Source organism: Salvelinus fontinalis, chromosome 5, assembly GCF_029448725.1.
Source record: "Salvelinus fontinalis isolate EN_2023a chromosome 5, ASM2944872v1, whole genome shotgun sequence".
In the NCBI taxonomy this organism is placed as follows: domain Eukaryota; kingdom Metazoa; phylum Chordata; class Actinopteri; order Salmoniformes; family Salmonidae; genus Salvelinus; species Salvelinus fontinalis.
In genome coordinates, this window is record NC_074669.1 from 16,255,770 (window position 1) to 16,275,321 (window position 19,552).

General features: G+C 40.1%; 1 protein-coding gene across 1 annotated transcript in view; it reads left to right on the forward strand.

Annotated features, from left to right (window-relative positions):
* LOC129855211 (potassium voltage-gated channel subfamily KQT member 1-like) overlaps positions 1-19,552 on the forward strand; it is a 301,702-nt gene that overhangs the window by 50,648 nt on the left and 231,502 nt on the right. The window contains exons 11-14 of the mRNA XM_055922626.1: positions 5,172-5,198; positions 6,642-6,692; positions 7,101-7,215; positions 9,524-9,592. Of these exons, the coding sequence (XP_055778601.1) occupies positions 5,172-5,198; positions 6,642-6,692; positions 7,101-7,215; positions 9,524-9,592 (262 nt within the window). The remainder of the gene's footprint in view (positions 1-5,171; positions 5,199-6,641; positions 6,693-7,100; positions 7,216-9,523; positions 9,593-19,552) is intronic.

The window sequence follows — 19,552 nt, forward strand, 5'->3', positions numbered from 1 at the left end:
CAGAATAATAGTAGAGAGACTGAGTTATTTCAGCTTTTATGTCTTTCATCACATTCCCAGTGGGTCAGAAGTTTACATACACTCAATTAGTATTTGGTAACATTGCCTTTAAATTGTTTAATTTAGGTCAAACGTTTCGGGTAGCCTTCCACAAGCTTCCCACAATAAGTTTTGTGAATTGTGGCCCATTCCTCCTGACAGAGCTGGTGTAACTGAATCAGGTTTGTAGGCCTCCTTGCTCGCACACGCTTTTTCAGTTCTGCCCAGAAATCTTCTATAGGATTGAGGTCATGGCTTTGTGATGGCCACTCCAATACCTTGACTTTGTTGTCCTTAAGCCATTTTGCCACAACTTTGGAAGTATGCTTGGGGTCATTGTCCATTTGGAAGACCCATTTGCGACCAAGCTTTAGCTTCCTGACTGATGTCTTGAATAACTTCAATATATCCACATAATTTTCCCTTCTCATGATGCCATCTATTTTGTGAAATGCACCAGTCCCTCCTGCAGCAAAGCATCCCCACAACATGATGCTGCCACCCCCGTGCTTCACGGTTGGGATGGTGTTCTTCGGCTTGCAAGCATCCCCCTTTTTCCTCCAAACATAACGATGGTCATTATGGCCAAAAGGTTCTATTTTTGTGTCATCAGACCAGAGTGCATTTCTCCAAAAAGTACGATCTTTGTCCCCATGTGCAGTTGCAAACCGTAGTCTGGCTTTTTTTATGGCGGTTTTGGAGCAGTGGTTTCTTCCTTGCTGAGCGGCCTTTCAGGTTATGTCGATATAGGACTCGTTTTACTGTGGATATTGATACTTTTGTGCCTGTTTCCTCCAGCATCTTCACAAGGTCCTTTGCTGTTGTTCTGGGATTGATTTGCACTTTTCGCACCAAAGTACATTCATCTCTAGGAGACAGAAGGCATCTCGTTCCTGAGCGGTATGACAGCTGCGTGGTCCCATGGTGTTTATACTTGTGTACTATTGTTTGTACAGATGAACGTGGCACCTTCAGGCTTTTGGAAATTGCTCGCAAGGATGAACCAGACTTGTGGAGGTCTACACATTTTTTTCTGAGGTCTTGGCTGATTTCTTTTGATTTCACCATGATATCAAGCAAAGAGGCACTGAGTTTGAAGGTAGGTCCTGAAATACATCCACAGGTACACCTCTAATTGACTCAAATGATGTCAATTAGCCTATCAGAAGCTTTCAAAGCCATGACATAATTTTCTGGAATTTTCCAAGCTGTTTAAAGGCACAGTCAACTTAGTGTATGTAATCTTCTGACCCACTGGAATTGTGATACAGTGAATTATAAGTGAAATAATCTGTCTGTAAACAATTGTTGGAAAAATTACTTTTGTCATGCACAAAGTAGATGTCCTAACCGATTTGCCAAACCTATAGTTTGTTAACATTACATTTGTGGAGTGGTTGAACAATTAGTTTTAATGACTCCAAGCTAAGTGTATGTAAACTTCCGACTTCAACTGTACACATGAAGTGGGCAAAACAGTATGTAAACGTTATTAAAGTGACCAGTGTTCAATGACTATGTACATAGGGCAGCAGTCTCTGTGGTGCAGGGTAGAGTACCGGGTGGTAGCCGGCTAGTAACAGTGACTAAGGTTCAGGGAAAGGTACTGGGCGGAGGCCACTAGTGGTGACTGTTTGATGGTTTGGAGATAGAAGCTGTTTATCAGTCTCTTGTTCCCAGCTTTGATGCACCTGTACTGCCTCTGCCTTCTAGATGGTAGAAGGGTGAACAGGCCGTGGCTCGGGTGGCTGAGGTCCTTGATAATCTTCTTGGCCTTCCTGTGACACCGGGTGCTGTAGATGTCCTGGAGGGCAGGCAGTGTGCCCCTAGTGATGCGTTGGGCTGATGCACCACCCTCTGGAGAGCCCTGTGGTTCTTGAGGATGCAATTGACGTACCAGGTGGTGATATAGCCTGACAAGATGCTCTCAATGGTGCATCTGTAAAACTTTGTGAGGGTCTTAGGGGCCAAGCCACATATCTTCAGCCTCCTGAGGTTGAAGAGGCACTGTTGCACCTTGTTCACCACGCTGTCTGTGTGAAGGGATCATTTCAGGTTGTCAGTGATATGCACGCAGAGGAACTTGAAGCTTTTGACCCTCTTCACTGCAGCTCTGTCGATGTGGATGGGGCGTGCTCTCTCTGTCTCCTGAAGTCCCTGATCAGCTCCTTCGTTTTTTGGACACTGAGGGAGATGTTAATTTCCTGGCACCACTCCGCCAGGGAGCCCACCTCCTCCCTGTAGACTGTCTCATTGTTGTTGGTAATCAGGCCAACCGGTGTTGTGTCGTCAGCAAACGTGATGACTGAGTTGGAGACGTGGGTGTCCATGGAGTACAGGAGGGGGCTGCAAACTCACCCCCCTGTGGGGTCCCCGTGTTGAGGGTCAGCATGGTGGAGGTGTTGTTGCCTACCTTCACAACTTGGGGTTGGCCTGTCAGGAAGTCCAAGACACAGTTGGACAGTGAGGGGTTGAGACCCAGGGCCCTGAGCTTAGTGATGAGCTTGAAGGGTACTATGGTGTTAAAAGCTGAGCTGTAGTCAATGAACAGCATTCTTACATAGGTATTTATCTTGTCCAGGTGGGATAGGGCAGTGTTCAGTGCAATGGCGACTGCGTTGTCCGTGGATCTGTTGGGGCGATATGCAAATTGCAGTGGGTCTAGGGTGTCGGCTAAGATAGAGGTGATATGGTCCTTAACTAACCTCTCAAGATACAGTGCTTGAATGTCAGTCAGTCATTCAGAGAAAAGAACAGGGACCATGTGATAGACAGTCAAACACAAGATGGCTGCCACGTGCCTGGGTTAGGGTCCAGCACCGGCAGGGCTAGAACAAGCAAAATGGAAGTCATTAGAGTCACTGGTGATTAGATGTTATGTATACAAGTTCTTTACTGCTCCACTTGTACACTTCACAGACATCAGACAATCACACTATGTGATTGATTTTACCTACACTACCGTTCAAAAGTTTGGTGTCACTTAGAAATGTCCTTGTTTTTTAAAGAAAAGCTAATATGCAAACTGTCTCTAACCAGAATAGAAAGAGGAGTGGGAGGCCCCAGTGCACAACTGAGCAAGAGGACAAGTACAGTCGTGGCCAAAGTTTTGAGAATGACACAAATATTAATTTCCACAAAGTTTGCTGCTTCAGTGTCTTTAGATATTTTTGTCAGATGTTACTATGGAATACTGAAGTATAATTACAAGCATTTCATAAGTGTCAAAGGCTTTTATTGACAAAAAAAAGGCATGTTTGAGCAGTGCCTTGAAGTCCAGCATCCCGGAGTCGCCTCTTCACCTTTGACGTTGAGACTGGTGTTTTGCGGGTACTATTTAATGAAGCTGCCAGTTGAGTACTTGTGAGGCATCTGTTTCTCAAACTAGACACTAATGTACTTGTCCTCTTGCTCAGATGTGCACCCGGGCCTCCCACTCCTCTTTCTGTTCTGGTTAGAGACAGTTTGTGCTGTTCTGTGAAGGGAGCAGTACACAGTGCTGTTCCAGATCTTCAGTTTCTTGGCAATTTCTCACATGGAATAGCCTTCATTTCTCAGAAAAAGAATAGACTGACGAGTTTCAGAAGAAATTTCTTTGTTTCTGGCCAATTTGAGCCTGTAATCGAACTCACAAATACTCATGCTTCAGATTCTCAACTAGTCTAAAGAAGGCCAGTTTTATTGCTTCTTTAATCAGGACAACAGTTTTCAGCTGTGCTAACATAATTGCAAAATGGTTTTCTAATGATCAATTAGCGTTTGAAAGTGATAAACTTGGATTAGCTAACACAATGTGCCATTGGAACACAGGAGTGACTGTTACTGAAAATGGGCCTTTGTACGCCTATGTAGATATTCCATTAAAAATCTGCTGTTTCTAGCTACAATAGTCATTTTAACAATGTCTACACTGTATTTCTAATCCATTTCATGTTATTTTATTCGACAAAAAAATTGCTTTTCTTTAAAAAACAAGGACATTTCTAAGTGACCCCAAACTTTTGAACGGCAGTGTACATAAAAAAAAATAATAAAAAAATACTTAAAAATAAGAGACTCACCTGTTGTGGCAAGAGTCAGTCAGAAAGCTATAGTGTTTTGTGTTGAATCAGTGATAACATTCCCACAGATTTTACATTCAGTTACTCAGTATTCACCTGACATAGTCTAACCTGTTGTTGTCTAAGTTGCTATCTAAAAATATTATTACTTTCCCAATTTGGATTATTTTCCCAAACTCTCGTGCCCTGTCCATCCACCTCCAGATGAAATCCAGTGGTCCATACTGGTGCTGCTGAGGCCCATTACTCCATATTAATGATAGATTGGACTTTTCCATTGCACCATCTAACGGTGGGGGGGACTTCCTGTGTAAACCTCTAACCCCTGCCAAATGAATCGTCCCAGTCTGGAGGTTAATAAGTGTGCTTTATGAGTTTTTCCTGTCAAAGCACATAATCATAAAAGGAGGGAGAGGGACATAAACGCAGAACGTCACCAGTAGAAAAAGGAGTTATGGGGGAAAATGCTATCTTGTTTGGTGGGTTATAACTTAGATAATGAACAGGAACATATGTCTTACTGCCTTTGAACTTTAGAGGGGAAAAAATGCACATTTGTCAAATTGCATGTTTTTGGATGTTGAGGCTAGTTAGTGGAGCCAAGGCTTTCGAAAGGCTGTCTGTTGATGTTATAAAGACATTTAAGTAGCCATGCTCACCACACTCTCAACAGCATGTTGTCACTAATGATAATGTTTAGAGTCCAGGCAACGTGGTGTACGTTCTACTGCTAACAGTGCAGAAAAACAGACATCTTCAGATTCAAATGTCTTTGCAGATGATGGGTTGTTTAAATTGATTATTTTGCTGTAGAAACCAAGTGTTAACTGTGTTGCTGATGAAAAGGGTTTACAACAGCAATGACATTTGCACTCCTACATCCATAATTAAAGTCATATATGATGCTAAAATCTAAGTTTATCATCTGTTTTCTGACCTCAAAAGGGGTCTCATGTTGTCCATATCCCACGCCATCGGTTGTGTACATTGATTTCTCTATATACATTATGTCATATTAAGGCAGTGTTTTTGAGGACATCATTTTGAAAAGTTCTTTATTTTCCTCCTCAGGCATCATCCGGATGTTCAGACAAACAGGTGAGTCCTCCACCTCTCTGTAACAAAGGAGGCGGGTGGGAGGAGAGATAGGAGGACTGGCTCGTTGTAATGGCTGGAATGGAATTGATGGAACGGAGTCAAACATGTGGTTTCCGTATGTTTGATGTGTTTGATACTGTTCCATTGATTCCATTCCAGCCATTACAATGAGCCCATCCTCCTATAGCTCCTCCCACTAAAACTATCTCTCTAACACGTGTCGCAAGTGTAATATCTCCTAGATGATATCACTCCATGGTCTCCAGTCTTATTGACGCACTCCAGCTTCAACTCACGCAGTTAACGACTCAATCCTTTGTCCTTTTAAGAGATCCTCTGTGTTAATCATTAGTCATTTGGTTTTTACAACTGCCCAGACAGTATTTTAATTAGACTGGCGCTTTGTCACCAACCGGAGCAAACTGGAAGCCAGCAGAGAGACCGACGCAGGCAGGCTCTGGACTCCCTCCTGTCCTATCGACCAGCCCGAGTGTTTTCTTTTCTGTCTGTCCAGCCAACACCAGCCGGGGTGAGGGCTGGGACAGGGGACAGAGGCCGAGGGCCGGGGGACTGGGAGGGAGGTCGGGGTGATAAGAGGCCATTGTGGAGCTCCAGTGGTCAGAAATAAACTGGGCATTGTTTGATTTAGTCAACGTCCGGCTTATCGCTCCACTTATCTGTCTGGCCCTCTGGCCCGGCCGTCGTCTGTGAGAATCTCCCTTCTCAATGGGGCTCTCTCTCTCTAGCCACTCGCTCGCTCTCTGGGCCCTGCTTGTTTTCATTCTCCGGGGCTTCTAACCCAGTGTGTTTGCTCTGACAAGCCAGATATTAATAAGCCTTCAGTGTTTGTGTAGCAGATAATTCCGCTTGCGTCCCCGGTCCACCTGAATGAGAGAGAGGTGGAGGAGCTGCACAGAACACAGTTCCTGAAACTAGATTAGATTAGAAAAGTTTGTCACTCCACAATGATATAATAATAAATAATACAGATTATTTATAAAGCACATTGTGGATTGATCACTCAAATTAAGTTTTGAGACACTAAAAACTATCATAGTCAAACATGGTACAGGTGTGATATATAATACATTACATCATCTATACACATGTATGCATACTCAAACAACGAAGTACAATAGACAAAAAGACAATTAGGCACTTCTAAAGAAACGTCTCCATTGGAGGATGAGATGGCAGGCTTTGCGGACTGTTGGACTAGGTCCTTACAAACCTTTGCAATGGTTTTTAGTTGCGCTAATCAAACCCGCTGTAGAGGTTTGGAAGGGATGTTATCCATCATCATGTTTACAGACCAAAACAACCTCATCTTAGTGTGATGATACAATACAATGGTGGACTGTATACTTCATTGACTAGTCAGCACATTGTGTGTTTATTCCACTTGTCTTTCACACTTTCTTTCTTTCTTGCTGTTGACTGCAGGCGTTCAGCACTCATGGTCCTCTTTCAATCTGAGCTGTCCTGCCTCTCCAGGTAGACCCTTACACTTCTTTACTAGCTATCCTGTACTTTCTCTTTACTTTTCAATAAATACGCCTATAAATTAGAAAAAAGGGTTCGGAAATAGTTGTTTTTCTTTCGGTTGTCCCCATAGGAGAACCCTTTTTGGTTCTAAGTCAAGATCTTTTTGGTTCTAGGTTGAACCATTTTGGGTTCCATGTAGAACCCCCAAAAAGAGGTTCTACATGGAAGAAAAGGGTTCTACCTGGAACCAAAAAGGTTTCTTCAAAGGGTTCTCCTTTGGGGACAGCCGAAGAACCCTTTAAGGTTCTAGATAGCACATTTTTTCTAAGAGTATTTTCTTCTCACTTAGAAAATTGGAAGTTGCATTGAACTAAATCCTTGAATACGTCACCAAGACTCTTGCATTGTCTCGCACAGTTAAGAAAAACCTGGACGGGCCTTCCATAGGCATCTCCCGGGGCAACAGCTTGAGTGATGACATGGACTATGTCAGCGAAGACGCACCTTTACCCGTGGTGACAGACGCATCACAGTAAGTACTTAACTACCCCGTCACTCACTACACTACAGAACATCTACCTCACATTCATCTTCCATACAGCCATTGTATTGTACCCATGCTCTTGCCCTTATTAACTTATTAACCCCTTACACTCGTGGGAATTGGCCTATATGTGTAGAGCTAAATTGAAATGTTTCTTACAGAAGAAATATGGAAAGCATATGCATATCCATGGTACCAATTAAAAGGGAACAGTTTGGAGATTATGGGAAAATTATTATTAAAATTATGTGCATTTTACATTTACTGTACTTTTCACCGCATTGGTTGTTAACAAAATCTGGAAATATTCTGAAACATTCAGTAACATGATAAGAATATTCCTGGAAAATGTGTTGTAGGTGCAACATAATACAATACAAATGACAAGGGTTTGAGTGAGAGGACTAACTGGTGTCTCCAAGTGGCCACACACCTCTCCAAAGTGTGCACAGTTCCTAAGTAATTTCAATGCACTTTTATGACTCAAAGAAATCTTCAACTATAAGGTGCTTTATTAAAGCTATTTTAGCTCTGCCGTTGAGGAAATAGAACAAGCACACTTGTAGTTGTTTTATTTGCAGCACAACCCTGCATCCGGACCTTACAGAATTACTGTTGTTGTTTACACAAAATCGATCCATTATAAATTGAGGTCTGGGTCAGGTGGGCATCATTTGAAAGCTTGTTCTATTGCCAACATGACTATCTAAATTATAAAATACGATCTTACAGTGTTAGGCTTTCACAAGGTAATTCAGAAAAGCAGATAGTAATTTTGGCGCGCATAGAATGGACTCGTAAGGGCATTCAGCTGCGTGTGCTGCAGCAAATCTTCTTTACAATACAACAAACAACAGCTCATTCTGTTCAGGAAAACCCATGGTATAAACCCATGGTATAACGCCATGTCATCTTGTACATCAAACATAGTGATCCTACATGTTGACACACTGAGTTTTATGATATGGAAATGTGTTCTCAAGGGTGTTGTTTGTCTTGCTTGAATGACATCAAAGTGGTATTTATTATCATCCTCAACGTCTTATCTTTCAAAATACATCAAATCCTCATAATTTACAGCATTTCCCAGACAACAGACAACATAACATTTCCAAAAGTTGCCCAATTACCAGGAGGGATGGTGCTCAAGTTCAGAACGGCTGTCAGTCATAAACCATACAGAGATTTGAAGAGGAGACCCTGAGCTTTGGTGTCATGTTTAGCTGTTCCTGTGCAGCCACTGTGTTCCAATTTAGTCTCTTATCAGTGTCCAAATCTGCCATTTTCAACCTGTATACGGGTATGAGCATAAAGGGCTACCCCATACCATAGATGCCTCCCTGCCCATTACAGAGGTCCATCCCTACTCCATAGGGCATAAAGCCTTTTGTTATGCCAAACAGCCCTTCCTGTCAATGGAAAGCTGCTCTGTTCAACTCACTAGAGCAGGGGTGTCAAACTCATTCCACGGAGGGCCTAGTGTCTGCAGGTTTTTGGTTTTTCCTTTCAATAAAACCCTAGACAACCAGGTGTGGGGAGTTCCTAACTAATTAGTGATGTTAATTCATCAATCAAGTACAAGGGAGGAGCGAAAACCCGCAGACACTCGGCCCCCCGTGGAATGAGTTTGACACCTGTGCACTAGAGGGTTAAATGGCCCATTGAGTGCTTGAAATCCTGGTTATTACAACAGTAAATGAGGGATTGTCCTACAGTTGGAGAAAACAGACCAGTTTGTTGGGGACATGTTTACAAGGTGACTAGTTGGCTATTTGTTACATGATGATAGTGGTCTGCTGGGTGGAACTTGGCTGTTTTATTTTTGGGGGTCAAAAAAGACTGTAAAATCCCAGAGAATTCAACTAGAAATCTGTTTAATTAGGAATCTGTTGTAATTTGTCTTGAGCTGTTTCATTTCTTAACCCTATTACTAGCCATCTATGGCAATTTTTTTGAGTGAAGTGTTGGGCATAACCTATTTACACAAATTGAATGTATTTATATGTAATTTCGTGTATGTGTGCGTGTGTGTGCGTCAATTTGTGCTTGTGAATGTATGTGAGACTATGTTTCTCTCAGTGTGTACACACACCACACAGTAGGCATTCTCTGTTCTCCTCTTGACCTCTTCCCCAGCCCAGCTAATCCAATACCACCTCTAACACCATTCTCATTCTGCATTCCTCCTCTGATTTAATCTTTCTTCTCCTCCCTCCTTCCATCCGCCTCCTCCTCTCCTGACAAACCCCCAGCCTAGAGATGTTGTAAAAGGAACACAAATGCTTCTCTCTTGCAGTTTGTTGACCAGCCCGTTCATGGCAAAGGTCCAGGACTCAGTCTCAACTCACCACTTGAATTCAAGAAGGTACTGTACTGCATGCTGGGTTTTACACTATTACTATAACCCAGTAACCCCCCACCCCCCTATACTCTAATGATATACTCCATCTGCATCAAAACAGAGCGACTGAAGTGTGACATCTTATATAAGCTGACAAACAACTATCCAAATGGTATTAAGCATCACAAATCTGATCGTTCCAACCCTGGAAAAATTATTAAATGAAGTTTATAAGACTGTCATGCAGTTTTGGATGCCCCTGGCAATATATATATATATTGTTTTTACAAAATCTAATTTTTCTCCATTACTGTGTCCACAATAAGGCCATAATCTACTTTATGTAGCATTCCCTTATGTGATGTTGTATATGGCTGAATAACTGGCCTTGAACACTACATTATTGAATATGGCTGTTTGCTGGCCTTGAACACTACATTATTGAATATGGCTGTTTACTGGCCTTGAACACTACACTATTGAATATGGCTGTTTACTGGCCTTGAACACTACACTATTGAATATGGCTGTTTGCTGGCCTTGAACACTACACTGTTGAATATGGCTGTTTACTGACCTTGCACACTACACTATTGTATATGGCTGTTTGCTGGCCTTGAACACCACATTATTGTATATGGCTGTTTACTGGCCTTGAACACTACACTATTGAATATGGCTGTTTACTGGCCTTACACACTACACTATTGTATATGGCTGTTTGCTGGCCTTGAACACCACATTATTGTATATGGCTGTTTACTGGCCTTGAACACTACACTGTTGAATATGGCTGTTTGCTGGCCTTGAACACTACACTGTTGTATATGGCTGTTTACTGGCCTTGAACACTACACTATTGAATATGGCTGTTTACAGGCCTTGAACACTACACTATTGTATATGGCTGTTTACTGGCCTTGAACACTACACTATTGAATATGGCTGTTTACTGGCCTTGAACACTACACTATTGAATATGGCTGTTTACTGGCCTTGAACACTACACTATTGTATATGGCTGCTTACTGGCCTTGAACACTACACTATTGAATATGGCTGTTTGCTGGCCTTGAACACTACACTGTTGAATATGGCTGTTTGCTGGCCTTGAACACTACACTGTTGTATATGGCTGTTTACTGGCCTTGAACACTACACTGTTGTATATGGCTGTTTACTGGCATTGAACACTACACTATTGAATATGGCTGTTTACTGGCCTTGAACACTACACTATTGAATATGGCTGTTTACTGGCCTTGAACACTACACTATTGAATATGGCTGTTTACTGGCCTTGAACACTACACTATTGAATATGGCTGTTTACTGGCCTTGCACACTACACTATTGTATATGGCTGTTTACTGGCCTTGAACACTACACTATTGAATATGGCTGTTTGCTGGCCTTGAACACTACACATATGAAGGGCATCATATGAGATCATGTGAATAATAGAAGATGTCTTGGATCTTTTATAAGGGACGTGTGAAGACGTGTCTAAAGCTCAAATGATCCTTTTCTCCCTCCCAACAGTAGATGGCGCTTTTCCTTTACACTCTTCTACAGTACTTGAACGCCTAAGTACTCAGTTTAATCATCTCGTAGTGGTGAACTGTACTCAGTTTAATCATCTGATAGTGGTAAACTGTACTCAGTTTAATGATCTCATAGTGGTGAACTGTACTCAGTTTAATGATCTCATAGTGGTGAACTGTACTCAGTTTAATCATCTCATAGTGGTGAACTGTACTCAGTTTAATCGTCTCATAGTGGTGAACTGTACTCAGTTTAATCATCTCGTAGTGGTGAACTGTACTCAGTTTAATCATCTGATAGTGGTGAACTGTACTCAGTTTAATGATCTCATAGTGGTGAACTGTACTCAGTTTAATGATCTCATAGTGGTGAACTGTACTCAGTTTAATCATCTCATAGTGGTGAACTGTACTCAGTTTAATCATCTCATAGTGGTGAACTGTACTCAGTTTATTCATCTCATAGTGGTGAACTGTACTCAGTTTACTCTTCTCATAGTGATGAACTGTACTCAGTTTAATCATCTCATAGTGGTGAACTGTACTCAGTTTAATCATCTCATAGTGGTGAACTGTACTCAGTTTAATCATCTCATAGTGGTGAACTGTACTCAGTTTAATCGTCTCATAGTGGTGAACTGTACTCAGTTTAATCATCTCATAGTGATGAACTGTACTCAGTTTAATCATCTCATAGTGGTGAACTGTACTCAGTTTAATCATCTCATAGTGATGAACTGTACTCAGTTTAATCATCTCATAGTGGTGAACTGTACTCAGTTTAATCATCTCATAGTGGTGAACTGTACTCAGTTTAATCATCTGATAGTGGTGAACTTTTCTCAGTTTAATCATCTGATAGTGGTGAACTGTACTCAGTTTAATCATCTGATAGTGGTGAACTGTACTCAGTTTAATCATCTCATAGTGGTGAACTGTACTCAGTTTAATCATCTTATAGTGGTGAACTGTACTCAGTTTAATCATCTGATAGTGGTGAACTGTACTCAGTTTAATCATCTGATAGTGGTGAACTGTACTCAGTTTAATCATCTGATAGTGGTGAACTGTACTCAGTTTAATCATCTCATAGTGGTGAACTGTACTCAGTTTAATCATCTCATAGTGGTGAACTGTACTCAGTTTAATCATCTCATAGTGGTGAACTGTACTCAGTTTAATCATCTGATAGTGGTGAACTGTACTCAGTTTAATCATCTGATAGTGATGAACTGTACTCAGTTTAATCATCTTATAGTGATGAACTGTACTCAGTTTGATCATCTCATAGTGGTGAACTGTACTCCGTTTAATCATCTGATAGTGGTGAACTGTACTCAGTTTAATCATCTGATAGTGGTGAACTGTACTCAGTTTAATCATCTGATAGTGGTGAACTGTACTCAGTTTAATCATCTGATAGTGGTGAACTGTACTCAGTTTAATCATCTCATAGTGGTGAAATGTACTCAGTTTAATCATCTCATAGTGGTGAACTGAACTCAGTTTAATCATCTCATAGTGATGAACTGTACTCAGTTTAATCATCTCATAGTGGTGAACTGTACTCAGTTTAATCATCTGATAGTGGTGAACTGTACTCAGTTTAATCATCTGATAGTGGTGAACTGTACTCAGTTTAATCATCTGATAGTGGTGAACTGTACTCAGTTTAATCATCTCATAGTGGTGAACTGTACTCAGTTTAATCATCTCATAGTGGTGAACTGAACTCAGTTTAATCATCTCATAGTGATGAACTGTACTCAGTTTAATCATCTCATAGTGGTGAACTGTACTCAGTTTAATCATCTCATAGTGGTGAACTGAACTCAGTTTAATCATCTCATAGTGGTGAACTGAACTCAGTTTAATCATCTCATAGTGATGAACTGTACTCAGTTTAATCATCTGATAGTGGTGAACTGTACTCAGTTTAACCTGTCTAGGATCAGCGTGGCGCTAGCGGCACACCCCCCCCCCCCCCACTGAAAAACCAGTGCCGCGAAATTCAAAAAAAATATTTTTTAAAAATATTTAACTTTCACACATTAAAGTCCAATACAGCTAATGAAAGACACAGATCTTGTGAATCCAGTCAACATTTCCGATTTTTAAAATGTTTTACAGGGAAGACACAATATGTAAAGATGTACATCTATTACCTAAAAACACATTAGCATAATCCACCATCTTTTATTTGTCCACCAACACCAGTAGCCATCACCAATTCGGCTAAACTAAGATATTTATAGCCCCTAACCAACAAAAAAACTCATTAGATGACAGTCTGATAACATATTTATGGTATGGGATAGGTTTTGTTAGAAAAAAGTGCATATTTCAGGTAGATGGCATAGTTTACAATTGCACCCACCATCACAAATGGACTAGAATAATTACAATGAGCAACGTGTTTACCTAACTACTAATCATCAAACATTTCGTAAAAATACACAGCATACACGAATCGAAAGACACAGATCCTGTGAATACAGACAATATTTCAGATTTTCTAAGTGTCTTACAGCGAAAACACAATAAATCGTTATATTAGCTTAGCACATAGCAATTAGCAGCCCAGCATTGATTCTAGCCAAAGTGAGCGATAAAAGTCAACATCGCCAAAAGATATTAATTTTTTCACTAACCTTCTCAGAATTCTTCCGATGACACTCCTGTAACATCACATTACAACATGCATATACAGTTTGATCGAAAATGTTTATATTTAGCCACCAAAATCATGGTTAGACAATGTGAAATGTAGACAAGCTGGTAAAGAAAAAGTCCTTGCGCCACTTAGACAGTGATCTACTCTTATACATAAATACTCATAAACGTGACTAAAAAATATAGGGTGGACAGGGATTGATAGACAATTTAATTCTTAATACAATTGCGTTATTACATTTTTTAATTTATCCTTACTTTTCAATACAGTTTGCGCCAAGCGAAGCTACGTCAAAAAACATGGCGTCCTAAGCCACTAAAATGTTTCGACAGAAACACGATTTATCATAATAAAAATGTCCTACCTTGAGCTGTTCTTCCATCAGTATCTTGGGCAAAGGATCCTTTCTTGGGAGAAATCGTCTTTTGGTGGAAAGCTGTCCTCTTGCCATGTGGAAATGTCAACTGCGTTCGGGATGAACTGAAAAGCGTGCCCAACTTTTCACATCGTTGCAAAAATAAATGTCCCAAAATCGCACTAAACGGATATAAATTGCTATAAAACGCTTTAAATTAACTACCTTATGATGTTTTTAACTCCTATAACGAGTGAAAAGATGACCGGAGAAATATAACAGGCTAAACTAACGCTTGGAACAGGTGCGCGCCGGTGTCCTCTAGGCTCATGACGCAGCTCCCAAAGAATGACTAGCTTCAGGGTTTTTTCATTTGTAGGGCCTGTGAACGCGCAATCGACCCCGTTGGAATCGTCATCACGTAAAGGCATCCAGGGGAAGACGTAAGAAGTGTCCGTATAGTCATAGCAACGACAGTGCCCTTTTAACTGACTTCAGAAGAGTGGCCAACATTTCTCAAATCTGACTCCATGTCAGGGAAATTGCTGTAGAATGGGCTCTGTTCCACTTAGAGACAAAATTTCAACTCCTATAGAAACTATAGACTGTTTTCTATCCAATAATAATAATAATATGCATATTGTACGATCAAGGATTTTGTGGGAAGCCGTTTAAAAAATTAGCCAAATTAGCATAAATAGTCTAAACAGCGCCCCCATCCCCAACAGGTTTTAATCATCTGATAGTGGTTGAACTGTACTCAGTTTAATCATTTGATAGTGGTGAACTGTACTCAGTTTAATCATCTCATAGTGGTGAACTCTACTCCGTTTAATCATCTGATAGTGGTGAACTGTACTCAGTTTAATCATCTCATAGTGGTGAACTGTACTCAGTTTATTCATCTCATAGTGGTGAACTGTACTCCGTTTAATCATCTCATAGTGATGAACTGTACTCAGTTTAATCATCTCATAGTGGGTGAACTGTACTCCGTTTAATCATCTCATAGTGGGTGAACTGTACTCAGTTTATTCATCTCATAGTGGTGAACTGTACTCAGTTTAATCATCTGATAGTGGTGAACTGTACTCAGTTTAATCATCTGATAGTGGTGAACTGTACTCAGTTTAATCATCTCATAGTGGTGAACTGTACTCAGTTTAATCATCTGATAGTGATGAACTGTACTCAGTTTAATCATCTCATAGTGGTGAACTTTACTCAGTTTAATCATCTTATAGTGGTGAACTGTACTCAGTTTAATCATCTGATAGTGGTGAACTGTACTCAGTTTAATCATCTGATAGTGGTGAACTGTACTCAGTTTAATCATCTCATAGTGGTGAACTGTACTCAGTTTAATCATCTCATAGTGGTGAACTGTACTCCGTTTAATCATCTGATAGTGGTGAACTGTACTCAGTTTAATCATCTGATAGTGGTGAACTGTACTCAGTTTAATCATCTGATAGTGGTGAACTGTACTCAGTTTAATCATCTGATAGTGGTGAACTGTACTCAGTTTAATCATCTCATAGTGGTGAACTGTTCTCAGTTTAATCATCTCATAGTGGTGAACTGAACTCAGTTTAATCATCTCATAGTGATGAACTGTACTCAGTTTAATCATCTCATAGTGGTGAACTGTACTCAGTTTAATCATCTCATAGTGGTGAACTGTACTCAGTTTAATCATCTCATAGTGGTGAACTGAACTCAGTTTAATCATCTCATAGTGGTGAACTGAACTCAGTTTAATCATCTCATAGTGATGAACTGTACTCAGTTTAATCATCTCATAGTGGTGAACTGTACTCAGTTTAATCATTTGATAGTGGTGAACTGTACTCAGTTTAATCATCTCATAGTGGTGAACTCTACTCCGTTTAATCATCTGATAGTGGTGAACTGTACTCAGTTTAATCATCTCATAGTGGTGAACTGTACTCAGTTTAATCATCTCATAGTGGTGAACTGTACTCCGTTTAATCATCTCATAGTGGTGAACTGTACTCCGTTTAATCATCTCATAGTGGGTGAACTGTACTCCGTTTAATCATCTCATAGTGGGTGAACTGTACTCAGTTTATTCATCTCATAGTGGTGAACTGTACTCAGTTTAATCATCTCATAGTGGGTGAACTGTACTCAGTTTAATCATCTGATAGTGGTGAACTGTACTCAGTTTAATCATCTGATAGTGGTGAACTGTACTCCGTTTAATCATCTCATAGTGGTGAACTGTACTCAGTTTATTCATCTCATAGTGAGTGATCTGTACTCAAATTAATCATCTCATAGTGGGTGAACTGTACTCAGTTTAATCATCTCATAGTGGTGAACTGTACTCTGTTTAATCATCTCATAGTGGGTGAACTGTACTCAGTTTATTCATCTCATAGTGGTGAACTGTACTCTGTTTTTCATCTGATAGTGGTGAACTGTACTCAGTTTAATCATCTCATAGTGTGTGAACTGTACTCAGTTTAATCATCTCATAGTGGTGAACTGTACTCAGTTTAATCATCTGATAGTGGTGAACTGTACTCAGTTAAATCATCTCATAGTGGTGAACTGTACTCAGTTTTGTAACGGTTGTCTTCCTCCTCTTCGGAAGAAGAGGAGGAGTAGGGATTGGACCAAAGCGCAGCATATGTTGAATCCATAATACGTTTATTAAAGAAAAGACGAAACACGAAGAACACTTGAATAACTTACAAAATAACAAAACCAACGTAGACAGACCTGAACTAGAGAACTTACATATACACGAAGAACGCACGAACAGGTACAGACTACACAAACTAAACAGTCCCGTGTGGTGCACATACACAGACACGGAAGACAACCACCCACAAACAAACAGTGTGAACAGCCTACCTTTATATGGTTCTCAATCAGAGGAAACGTCAAACACATGTCCCTGATTGAGAACCATATAAGGCTAATTACAAATGACTTAAACATAGAAACACAAAACATAGAATGCCCACCCCAACTCACGCCCGGACCAACTGAACACATACAAAAATAACAGAAAACAGGTCAGGAACGTGACAAGTTTAATCATCTGATAGTGGTGAACTGTACTCAGTTTAATCATCTGATAGTGGTGAACTGTACTCAGTTTAATCATCTCATAGTGGTGAACTGTACTCAGTTTAATCATCTCATAGTGGTGAACTGTACTCAGTTTATTCATCTCACAGTGGTGAACTGTACTCAGTTTAATCATCTCATAGTGGTGAACTGTACTCAGTTTAATCATCTGATAGTGGTGAACTGTACTCAGTTTAATCATCTCATAGTGGTGAACTGAACTCAGTTTAATCATCTCATAGTGGTGAACTGAACTCAGTTTAATCATCTCATAGTGGTGAACTGAACTCAGTTTAATCATCTCATAGTGATGAACTGTACTCAGTTTAATCATCTGATAGTGGTGAACTGTACTCAGTTTAATCATCTGATAGTGGTGAACTGTACTCAGTTTAATCATCTCATAGTGGTGAACTCTACTCCGTTTAATCATCTGATAGTGGTGAACTGTACTCAGTTTAATCATCTCATAGTGGTGAACTGTACTCAGTTTATTCATCTCATAGTGGTGAACTGTACTCCGTTTAATCATCTCATAGTGATGAACTGTACTCAGTTTAATCATCTCATAGTGGGTGAACTGTACTCCGTTTAATCATCTCATAGTGGGTGAACTGTACTCAGTTTATTCATCTCATAGTGGTGAACTGTACTCAGTTTAATCATCTGATAGTGGTGAACTGTACTCAGTTTAATCATCTGATAGTGGTGAACTGTACTCAGTTTAATCATCTCATAGTGGTGAACTGTACTCAGTTTAATCATCTGATAGTGATGAACTGTACTCAGTTTAATCATCTCATAGTGGTGAACTTTACTCAGTTTAATCATCTTATAGTGGTGAACTGTACTCAGTTTAATCATCTGATAGTGGTGAACTGTACTCAGTTTAATCATCTGATAGTGGTGAACTGTACTCAGTTTAATCATCTCATAGTGGTGAACTGTACTCAGTTTAATCATCTCATAGTGGTGAACTGTACTCCGTTTAATCATCTGATAGTGGTGAACTGTACTCAGTTTAATCATCTGATAGTGGTGAACTGTACTCAGTTTAATCATCTGATAGTGGTGAACTGTACTCAGTTTAATCATCTGATAGTGGTGAACTGTACTCAGTTTAATCATCTCATAGTGGTGAACTGTTCTCAGTTTAATCATCTCATAGTGGTGAACTGAACTCAGTTTAATCATCTCATAGTGATGAACTGTACTCAGTTTAATCATCTCATAGTGGTGAACTGTACTCAGTTTAATCATCTCATAGTGGTGAACTGTACTCAGTTTAATCATCTCATAGTGGTGAACTGAACTCAGTTTAATCATCTCATAGTGGTGAACTCTACTCCGTTTAATCATCTGATAGTGGTGAACTGTACTCAGTTTAATCATCTCATAGTGGTGAACTGTACTCAGTTTAATCATCTCATAGTGGTGAACTGTACTCCGTTTAATCATCTCATAGTGGTGAACTGTACTCAGTTTAATCATCTCATAGTGGGTGAACTGTACTCCGTTTAATCATCTCATAGTGGGTGAACTGTACTCAGTTTATTCATCTCATAGTGGTGAACTGTACTCAGTTTAATCATCTCATAGTGGGTGAACTGTACTCAGTTTAATCATCTGATAGTGGTGAACTGTACTCAGTTTAATCATCTGATAGTGGTGAACTGTACTCCGTTTAATCATCTCATAGTGGTGAACTGTACTCAGTTTATTCATCTCATAGTGAGTGATCTGTACTCAAATTAATCATCTCATAGTGGGTGAACTGTACTCAGTTTAATCATCTCATAGTGGTGAACTGTACTCTGTTTAATCATCTCATAGTGGGTGAACTGTACTCAGTTTATTCATCTCATAGTGGTGAACTGTACTCTGTTTTTCATCTGATAGTGGTGAACTGTACTCAGTTTAATCATCTCATAGTGTGTGAACTGTACTCAGTTTAATCATCTCATAGTGGTGAACTGTACTCAGTTTAATCATCTGATAGTGGTGAACTGTACTCAGTTAAATCATCTCATAGTGGTGAACTGTACTCAGTTTTGTAACGGTTGTCTTCCTCCTCTTCGGAAGAAGAGGAGGAGTAGGGATTGGACCAAAGCGCAGCATATGTTGAATCCATAATACGTTTATTAAAGAAAAGACGAAACACGAAGAACACTTGAATAACTTACAAAATAACAAAACCAACGTAGACAGACCTGAACTAGAGAACTTACATATACACGAAGAACGCACGAACAGGTACAGACTACACAAACTTAACAGTCCCGTGTGGTGCACATACACAGACACGGAAG